The sequence below is a fragment of the Rhinopithecus bieti genome, unplaced genomic scaffold, assembly GCF_001698545.2.
Source record: "Rhinopithecus bieti isolate Rb0 unplaced genomic scaffold, ASM169854v2 scaffold_841, whole genome shotgun sequence".
In the NCBI taxonomy this organism is placed as follows: domain Eukaryota; kingdom Metazoa; phylum Chordata; class Mammalia; order Primates; family Cercopithecidae; genus Rhinopithecus; species Rhinopithecus bieti.
The window spans coordinates 602,312-613,339 of record NW_016803191.1 but is presented as its reverse complement, the minus strand read 5'-3'; the positions used below and the strand labels follow the sequence as shown (position 1 = coordinate 613,339).

The 11,028-nt window shown below is 37.7% G+C and overlaps 1 protein-coding gene across 2 annotated transcripts; it reads left to right on the top strand.

Moving 5' to 3' along the window:
* The first annotated feature begins 1,669 nt into the window (after window positions 1-1,669).
* KIAA1586 (KIAA1586 ortholog) lies at window positions 1,670-10,553 on the top strand. Of its 2 annotated transcripts, XM_017868260.1 has the most exons (4): window positions 1,670-2,176; window positions 2,725-2,808; window positions 6,080-6,160; window positions 8,020-10,553. In XM_017868260.1, exons 1-4 carry the CDS (start codon window positions 2,156-2,158, stop codon window positions 10,195-10,197), a joined length of 2,364 nt encoding a protein of 787 aa, XP_017723749.1. In that variant the 5' UTR covers window positions 1,670-2,155; the 3' UTR covers window positions 10,198-10,553. The 2 variants fall into 2 exon arrangements, with proteins under 2 accessions (XP_017723749.1, XP_017723759.1); XM_017868270.1 differs by lacking the exons at window positions 1,670-2,176; window positions 2,725-2,808 and adding an exon at window positions 3,322-3,379.
* Window positions 10,554-11,028: the final 475 nt, after the last annotated feature.

Below are 11,028 nucleotides of genomic sequence, written 5' to 3'. Positions count from 1 at the left end.
ACACACACACACCACGGAAGAGTACTCAGCCATAAAAGGAGCAAATAATGGTATTCACAGCAACCTGGATGGAACTGGAGACTACTATTCTAAGTAATGTAACTCAGGAATGGAAAACCAAATGTTGTACGTTCTCACTCACAAGTGGAAGCTAAGCTATGAGGACACAAAGGCATAAGAACGATACACAGGACTTTGGGGATTCAGGGGAAAGGGTAGGAGGGGTGAGGGATTAAAGACATTGGGTACAGGGTACACTGCTTGTTCACAAATAATTTTAAACATGAAATTTATGAAAGCAAATTTTAACAGAGAACATTCTGTTAAAATGTTAACAGAATGTGCACCAAAATCTCAGAAACCACCACTAAAGAACTTATGCATGTAACCAAACATCACCTGCTTCCTAAAACCTATTGAAATAAAAAATAAATTTTATAAAAGAAAAGAATGTCCATACTACCCATACTACCCAAAACAATCTACAGATTGAATCCAATTCCCATCAAAATACCAATGACATTCTTCACAGAAATAGAATAAACAATTCTAAAATTTATGTGGAACCACAAAAAACTGAGAATAATAGCAAAAGCTAACCTGAGCAAAAGAACAAAACTGGAGGAATCACATTACCTGACTTCAAATTCTACTACAGAGCTATAGTAACCAAAACAGCATGGTACTGGTATAAAACAGACACATAGACCAATGGAACAGAATACAGTACCCAGAAATAAATCCACACACTTAGGGCATGGCTACACATAGGAAGGGGTTTCTGAGGACAACACTCTGTATGTGTTAACTTTTAGTTTTGAAGTTAACAAGACCCTGGGCTCACCATGCAGTCCATATGTGATGTTGAACCCTTTACACACAGCACTAGACGGTTTTGAACCTATCAAAACACTGCTTCACTTAAATTTCACCAACTCCTTAAAATCCTAGTAAGTCTATGTTTTCCTTTGTTCCTATGTTTTCCTTTTCTCCCACTTTGTGGGATGTCTGTTTACTCTGCTGATTATTTCTTTTGCTGTGCAGAAGCTTTTCAGTTTAATTAAGTTCAGTCTATTTATCTTTATTTCTGTTACATTTGCTTTTAGGTTCTTGGTCACGAAGTCTTTGCCTAAGCCAATGTCTAGAAGGTTTTTTCCGGTGTTATATTGAACAATTTTTATGACTTCAGCCCTTAGATTTAAGTCTTTGATGCATCTTGAGTTGATTTTTGTATAAGGTGAGAGATGAGGATTCACTTTAATTCTTCTACACGTAGGTCACCAATTATCCCAGCATCATTTGTGGAAAAGGGTGTCCTTTCCCCACTTTATGTTTTTGTTTGCTTTGCTGAAGATCAGTTGGTTAATCAGATACTTCCTAGCTCCTCTGTTGCATGACTTTCTGCATTGTAGGTCAGGGTCAAAATGATAAAGGTGATTTTCTGGGACTACATACTTGTCAATAACAGGTGGTCCTATGCTGATAGAGGTAAAAAAAAAAAGTTTTAAAAGAATGTTCTCTGTTAAAATTTGCTTTCATAAATTTCATGTTTAAAATCATTTGTGAATAAATATTAAAAGAAAAAGGTAAGCCGCGATTTTGGTAAGGCAATTTCTGAGCAAATCATGCACAATTTTTTTTATCCCCACTGATCTATTACATAGACCAATATTTGGTTGCGAAAAAAGTGAGAGAAAGAACTCGGCTATTTTATTTTAGTAGAGCAACAGCGAAAGAACGCACCTTCGCTGTAGTTCAGAGTCCTTTTCCATTCTATTTTACTAGAGCAACAGCGAAGGTGTAGTTCAGACTCCTTTTCCATTCTTCACCCACGTGCGGGGCAGTCGCGAGCCGCGGTCGGCAGGCGGGTAGGAACTACCATCCCAGCATCCTACGCGGCGCGGGGAAGGAAGCCCGGGAATGAGAGAAAGCGGCTCCGGGGGGATAGCGGGCCAGTGAGGGCCGCCCGTCTTTTGAGGCGGTTTTCGTCTCTTTCCGCTGGTGGCCTCGGAGCTCACGCTGGGGCGGGTCCCGGTAGCGCGAGGCGGTGCAGGGCGGGAAGGGGAGTCGTGGCGGCTGCGGCGGCGGGGACAGCAGCGACGGCGGCGGCAGCGACAGCAGGAGCAGTGCTGCTGTCAGCACGGCCGTCGGAGACATGGGAGACCCGGGGTCGGAGGTGAGTAGTCGAGTGAGGGCCCTGGCGTTCTCAGAGGCGAAGGGTTTATGTTTTCTGCGGTCTGAGGCCTGGTTCTCCATCGCAGCCTCTGGGCGATACCTCTTCAGGGTCTTGGGCCGAGCCCAGCTCTGGGGCCTGGTGCGTGTCTGAGCGAGGAACCCACAGTGGCCGCTCGCCACCCCCCGCCCCGCACGGGTCCCGGCTGGGCCAGTGGGAGCGACGTTTTAAGGCAGGATTGCCCTTCGGTGTTGAGCTTGCATTGCTTCTTCTGGAGTAGATAAGGGGAATTCTGAGAGTCCTCCTTCTGGAGTAGATAAGGGGGATTCTGAGAGGCTGGTATTGCGTTTTCAGCGTTGGGTCCCTGCAGCTCCGCACATGCTGTGGCAAGAGCCGACTGCTCGAGTTCTGTTCCTGGTCGGGTTTGCGTGAAATTGTGCTCAGTTCGTTTTCCTCAAAAGCTCTTTGTTTTTAATTGTTCCTTTCGGAAACGCTCTCTTCCTACAAGAATGCGGCTGAACAGATAAGCATGTTTTGGCTTGTTTTTATAGATAATAGAATCTGTCTCTCCAGCTGGCCCTGAGGCATCTGAGTCAACAAAGGATGAAAATGAAGACGACATTCGGTTTGTCAGTGTAAGTAGCAACTGATGATTGGGTTTTTCCCAGAGTAAAAGACTATGGACTATGGTAGGCCCTTATGTAATTTTACCTCACCTGGTCATTTAATGTTTATGAGTGTCTGATACATACTAGACACTGTGGAGCATGGCACAGGATTGGGAACTTTACCAAAAGAGCTGTCTGAGCCACCCCCGTAGCCATCACAAAGAGCATGGCCTAAAGAACGTGCTGTACACTTAATCTCACCCCCTGCCTTTCATTTAGACTTAAGATAAAACGCTGGTCTCTAAGACGCTGTTTTGAAATGGAGCAAGAGTAACTTCTAAAGGCGACACGGAGGAAGGAGCTGCTAATGATGAGCAAGGTCGTAGAAAACAGGAAGGGTTGCGAGAGCCCAGAATCTTAGCGTTATGGTGCTTCTAACATGAAGGCAAATAGCTTGAAGATTTCGCTAACCTCTGAGATCATCATGTTACAGCATAGTACAGTTGATGCTCATAATGAAGAATCCTGCATCACTGGGAACATACTCTATTTTTCTGAGTTTCTTCCCTTTGGGACAGACAGTCGTTTTCAAGCCTTAGTAAGTATAGACAGTCAGATTCCTGGGCCCCACTGCAGACCTACCGAATCAGAATTTCAAGGCGGGGCCTGGGAATTGTCATTTTCAGACAAGTGCAGGGACATGTGGATTTCTGAGCACACTTTGTACAGCATTGGTTTCCAAAGCAGAAGGGAGTGTTTTATGATGTATTTTGGGGTGATTTTCATCCATAGTTATTGGAGTTTTAGAAAGGCTTTGCGTAAAGTATCTCAGCTAGCTAGGCAGAAAATAGTTGTGTCCCACACTCCTCTTTTGGAATGCCATAGTTAGTTGCAGTTTGGTATTCAAGCTGTAGAAGTTTTCTTTAATGGAGTGTCTAATGTTTCTGTGTTTTTTAGTTTTTGTAGGTTTAGGGTGACTTTGTAAGTCACTTGTTTTTTAAATTAAAATTTCCTCCGTAAACATTGTTTTGTTAACATCGTTGTTTTTCATGTTTTGTGTAGAAGTTCTTTACACTGTCACTTTCTGGACATTTTTCCCAATTAATATTGTGTGTATATTTTGTTCCTGACATTTGGGAACCTTTCTAAATATTGATAGTACCAAGGGGGATTATATACCTACTCTGCCTTCACGGTTATGGAGTAAGCAACGTAACTGGAAATCGAAGAGCAGTGGTTTCTGTTTTTGTAATGAGAAACATTTGGGAAGAGGATTTCATGGGTCTTTAGGAAAATAATTTTGGTTCTTCTTAACTGGTATAAAAACAGGAATAACTGGGACAGATGATCTTGATGAGTTTTTGTGCATCTGTATGTAGAAGTGACACACGTCTGATTCATGATCCATGTATCGTTGAGAAACACAGATGGGCTGTACAAAATTAAGTTTGGAAAAGTAAATAGGTGTAGATTTGTGTAATATCCTGAGGAAAAAATCACTATATTTTAAATTCTGAATTAATATATAGGATGTGTTTAGCTGAGGTTTAAATTACTTTAAATTTTATTTTAAATATAAATATTCTACATCTTTTCATAAAATATTTTGTGTATCCAGCATGATAGAACCCTTTATATTTAACCCTGTTCAAAACAGAGGATCAAAGGTTTGACAGCTCTTATATGGAGAAGTGAGTTACATGCTGTCAGTGTAATTGCAGTACCAGAAAGAACACAGTAAAACATCCCTGTTGCATTTCAGTGGTGCCACGTAAAAGACAAAAACTTAATTCTACTTTAAAATGCACTCAGAGACAACTTTCCTTTGTAACCCCATCCTATACTAGGCTCTACCAGGATATGCTTATTTCTCTGTGTTTTTTATAGTACCATCCAGTAAAGATGCAATGCTGCTGGGTATAGTTCTCCACTTGTAGGTTCTTCAGATTAAAAGAAAAAAAAGTTTGTTACTTCTTGCTATATTCTGCTTTGGATTCCTTAGTCTTTTCATATAAATGTTGATTATCCAGGCTTCATTCTGCATTGTGGCACCGAATCCTCTTTGTGTTCTGTCGTGTACCTAGCCTCCAAAATAAACAATATGCTGAAAGAAAGGGATGATGAAAGATTTGGGGATATAAAAAGAGCCCTTATCTTGATGTAAATTTTATTGAAATATAGTACATATACAGGGAAGTTTACTTCCTCCTTGCCATCGCTATTTTTGTACCACATTGCCATTTGTCTAGATTGATTATCTTGTTGGTATTCTTCCCACATACTCTCTTATGTGGTTAACCTTCTTGAAACAGCTCTAATAATGTTCCCATCTTGATGTTATTTATTGATTCCTTTGCCTATAGAATAAAATCTAGACTTTTGACTAGGGCATTTATGGCCTGGTCTATGATGAGGGTAGTGTATATGTAAAGAAAGGATCAAGAAGATTCAGAGTTTGATGTTTGGCTGTATAGTGATGTGGAGGATAAAGCAGGGTTATCAAAGAACTTCGTTATTTTGAACTTAGCTATCTAAGAGATTACTGATAATCATTTCAGTTAAAAAGAAATTGTACTATGAAATCTATATATATATTTTTTTTAATGAGGTAGAGCCAGGGGTGGGTTTTTCACTGTGTTGCCCAGGCTGGAGTTGAACTCCTGGGCTCAAGTGATATTCCTGCCTCAGCCTCCTGAGCAGCTGAGACTGGCACTGTGCCTAGCTGAAATCTGTATCTTTTTAAATCAATGTCTGTGTTATTTCCCATTTTGAAAGGAATCTACATGCAGGAACGTTATTACATGTTAATGTACTCTGACTCTTTTCCCGTGCCTTTTTTTTTTTTTTTTTTTTTTTGAGACAGTGTCTTGCTCTAAATTTTATCTAGGCTGGAATGTGATGGCATAATTATAGCTCACTGTAGCCCCAACTTCCTGGGCTCCAGTGATCCTCTCACCTCAGCCTCCCAAGTAGCTGGGATTACAGGTGTGAGCCACCACACCCATCTGATTTTTTATTTTTGTAGAGTTGGGGTTTCACTATGTTGCCCGGGCCGGTCTTGAACTTCTGGGCTCAAGTGATCCTCCTGCCTTGGCCTCCCAGTGTGCTAGGATTACAAGTATGAGCCACTGCTCCCAGCCCCTTTGCCCCTTTTGTTTCTAATTAGTCTGTGCCACTTGCAAGATTTTCTTGAGAATCTTTGCCGATTCCAACTAAAAAAATCTCCCACTAATTGTTAAATTTAAGTTTAATTTGAATGATTGTTCATGACTTGTAAAATTGCCCACTTCCTTTTTAGGAAGGACCATCGAGACCTGTTCTTGAATACATCCATCTGGTCTGTGGTGATAATGAAAATCCTAGCACCTATTACCGTGATGTAAGTACATTATATTTGTGTTTGTTCAGTTTTCTTATTAAGTGCAGTAGTGTGTTGGAGGTGGCTTGAACTGGATCATAAGAACTAATTGTTGGCCAGGCATGGTGGCTCTTGTCTGTAATCCCAGCACTTTGGGAGGCTGAGGCGGTTGGACCACTCGAGGCCAGGAGTTCGAGACCAGCCTGGCCAACAAGGTGAAACCGCTATCTCTACTAAAAATACAAAAAATTAGCCAGGCATGGTGGCACGTGCCTGTAATCCCTGCTACTTGGGAGGCTGAGGCAGGAGAATAGCTTGAACCTGGGAGGTGAAGGTTGCAGTGAACCGAGATTGTGCTATTGCGCTCCACCCCGGGCAACAGAGCAAGACTCTGTCTCAAAAAAAAAAAAAAAAAAAATCTAGTTGTTAAACTTTCAGAAATTTTGTGAGCCGATTGTAAACAGAGCAGTTATTACAAATTAAAGTATATAAATGTACAAGTACATAAATGATCATTATATTTAAGGTATATACTTAATACATCATGTATATACTTAATACATTATTTCCTGCTATCTGTGCACTTGAGGTTTTTTGCATCTATTGGTAGAAAAACTATTAATACATAATAGTGTCCTGCTGCGGTATTGGTAGAACATTACCCCATTGTAATCAGTCAGATACAAACTAGAGTTTGAGTTATTATTTGTTGATTAAACTTAAGAAAGTGAAGGATAGAATGTTAATGCAGATTAAATTTTAAAGTGTGATGTGTCTCTGCTAGACTAAATGCGATACAAAAAATTTAGGAAGTTGCTTTGCAGTATTCCAAAACTCAACCAGGCGTGGTGGCTCACATCTGTAATCCCAGCACTTTGGGAGGCCAAGGCTGGCAGATCACTTGAGGTCAGGAGTTCGAGACCAGCCTGCCCCATATAGTGAAACCTCATTTCTACCAAAGATACAAAAATTAGCCGGGCATGGTGGTGCATGCCTATAGTAGCAACTAATCAGCTGGTGTGGTGGCTTGTGCCTATAATTTTAGCTACTCAGGAGGCGGAGACATGAGAATTGCTTGAACCCGGGAGGTGGAGGTTACAGTGAGCTGAGATCGCACCACTGCACTCCAGCTTGGGTGACAGAGCAAGACTCCGTCTCAAAAAAAAAATAAAAATTTTTTAAACTTCATTGGTTCAGAAAGATGTCGATGTCATTGATGAATGAGTAAAACTCCAATATATGTCTTTATTGTTTCACTTTCATCTTATTCATTAATGTAGTTGAAAATATTATCCACCCTTCATGTTGCTACGACAGTCAGCCCTTCATATACTGTGAGTTCCACATCCATGGATTCAGCCAACTGTAGATGGAAAATATTTTTTAAAATAATAAATAAAATACAATAATAAAAAACACATTAAAAGTAATATATTATAAAACTATTTTGTGGCATATTATATTAGGTGTTAAAAATAATCTAGAAATGACTTAAAGTATACAGGAGGATATGCAAAGGTTGAGTGCAAATACTTCATTTTATACGAGGGACTTGAGCATGGGAGGATGTTGCTATGGGGAGGTGCAAATAGCATACTCATTTGCAAATCATATGACCAACCTTTTTGCTAATTGGATGATAATAATTCATAGTCAGATTTTGTGAAACTGTTGTTGGTTGTAGAATTTTAAAAACTAATAGTGTTTTTTTCAAGAAGTAGCAAGTTATATTGAAGTTACAGATATAAAGTGAAAATCAGGTTAAATGTTTAAGTTTAAAATTTATTTCCAAAATTAGATAAAGAATCACTAAGAGAACTTTTACATTGACCCTTAAAGTGTTAATGAATTTTACTTACATATGTAAAATTATTTTTCAGATTTTGTTTCCTAAAATGCCAAAACGGCAGGGTGATTTTTTGCATTTTTTAAATATGAAGAAGGTGAAAACAGACACACAAAATAACGAAGTGAGCAAAAATCATTGTGGATTGTCTAAGGCAAAGGAACCACATTTCGAGTATATTGAACAACCAATCATTGAAGAAAAGCCATCACGTTCATCAGAGGAAGAAATAGATAACCTTGTGCTTCCAGATTGTTGGAATGAAAAACAAGCATTTATGTTTACAGAGCAATACAAATGGCTTGAAATAAAAGAAGGTAAATTAGGCTGTAAGGATTGTTCAACAGTTCGGCATTTGGGATCAAAAGCAGAAAAGCATGTCCATGTGTCCAAGGAATGGATTGCATATTTAGTAACCCCTAATGGCAGTAATAAAACTACTAGGCAAGCTTCTCTACGAAAAAAAATTAGGGAACATGATGTTTCTAAAGCCCATGGTAAAATTCAGGATTTGTTAAAGGAATCAACGAATGATTCAATTTCTAATTTAGTGCATAAACAAAATAATAAAAATATTGATGCTACTGTAAAAGTTTTCAATACTGTCTACAGTTTAGTAAAACATAATAGACCTTTATCTGATATTGAGGGGGCAATAGAATTACAGGAAAAAAATGGAGAGGTAAATTGTTTGAATACACGTTACAGTGCAACAAGAATAGCAGAACATATTGCAAAAGAAATGAAGATGAAGATATTTAAGAATATTATAGAAGAGAATGCCAAAATCTGTATCATAATTGATGAGGCATCTACAGTTTCAAAGAAAAGCACCCTAGTGATTTATCTCCAGTGCACAATTCAGTCAGCTCCTGCACCTGTTATGTTATTTGTGGCTTTAAAAGAATTGGTGTCAACTACAGCAGAGTATATTTTCAATACATTATTGACTACTTTAAATGATTGTGGTTTTACAAATGAATATTTGAAAGCAAATTTAATTGCATTTTGTTCTGATGGTGCTAATACAATCCTGGGAAGAAAGTCTGGAGTAGCTACAAAATTGTTAGAAAATTTTCCTGAAATCATCATTTGGAACTGTTTAAATCATCGATTACAATTGTCACTTGATGATTCTATATCTGAAATAAAACAAATTAATCATTTTAAAATATTTCTTGATAAAATTTATTCTATTTATCATCAACCTAATAAAAATCAAACCAAGCCTCTAGGAACTGTAGCTAAAGAACTTGAAACTGAAATTATTAAAATTGGTCGGGTAATGGGACCAAGATGGGCAGCATGTAGTTTACAAGCTGCTACTGCTGTATGGCATGCATATCCTATATTATATATGCATTTTTCTCATTCTTTCTCTGGTTTGGCAAAGAGATTAGCTAACATTAATTTCTTACAAGACCTTGCTTTAATGATTGACATTCTTGAAGAATTTTCAGTACTTTCAACTGCATTACAGTCAAGATCAACTAATATTCAGAAAGCACAAAAATTGATCAAACGTACCATAAGAGCTTTGGAAAATTTAAAAATTGGTACTGGAAAGTATGAATCTCAAATTGTAGATTTGATCAAGTCAGATAAGTTTAAAGATATTCCATTTAATAAAAACAATAAATTTAATGCTCTTCCTAGGAATGTATTACTAGACAATATAATTCAGCACATGAACCTACGCCTTTTATCTGACGGAAACCATGAAAGTATTTTTAATTACTTTGATTTGCTAGAACCTTCTACATGGCCTTATGAAGAAATAACTTCACCATGGATAGCTGGTGAAAAAAAATTATTTCATTTGTGTGAAATTTTAAAATGCGAAGTTGATTTGAATGATTTTCGGGAATTTGTAAATAATAATATAAAATCAAGCAATGTTTCAATTCCTACAACTATACAAAAAGCTAAAAAGATAGTTAGCACCATTGCAATTAATAGTGCTGAAGCTGAAAGGGGTTTCCATTTAATGAACATAATTTGTACAAGGGTGAGAAATAGTTTGACAATAGATCATGTGTCAGATTTAATGACAATAAATTTATTGGGGAAAGAACTAGCAGATTGGGATGCAACACCATTTGTAAAATCCTGGTCAAATTGCAACCACAGGTTGGCTACAGATACAAGAGTTCGGCAAAAGTCAACAAAAGTCTTCCATGAGAATCAATTGGCTATATGGAACTTACAATAGCGTATATGTTTTTTATCATCTGTAAATTATGTACTGCACATCCTTTATATACATAAAGGTTTTTGTTTTTTTTTTTGGAAAGCCAGTTAAACTTTTGTCAGCATGTTGCTGTTTAAAAGGCGTTCTCTAAGAAGATAATCTTGAAGATTGGTTTTAGGAGCTATAGGTTTTTAGAGATTGGCCCATGTTTCCCAGAATGGGTCATAATACATATTCCATGAAGTTCTGTACAGAACAAACACCATTTATAATTTTGTACTGTTTTACTTTAAGTAAGGATGCAAAAAATAACAGGACTCAGATAAGTTCTAAGCCCTGGAGGTTATATCAAATAAAAGAGAAATGGAATAAAAACTATAAGCCTTTTGGCTCTTGTCTTTCTCATTTCCATATCTGTGCTATCTAGTGTGGTAGCCACTAGCTACGTGTGGCTGATCAGCTTAAGGACTAAAAGTAAAATTTTAATTTATTTAATTTTACCTAAGAAAACTGAAACGATGTAAAATATTTTTCTGCTTAGTTTTACTGTTTTTCAAGTAGACATTTTACTCTGTTACCTTGCATAATATATGGTTGTTGTAGTGTGCCTGTCAAACTTGTGTGTCATTTCCAGTATTGAATATAAACATATTGCTCATAGATATGATACTGCTGTCAGCAGATGGATTCAATGCAAGTTATTTTTTCTATGAATTGATGTAACATCATGTGTATCAGAATATTTTATGCAAACAACAGGAATTACAGTGATTCCTGTGTAAATTGTAACTGGTAATTGAAATACTTATTTTAATCATGATTAAATTATTTTTCTAGTTTACACATGAATAT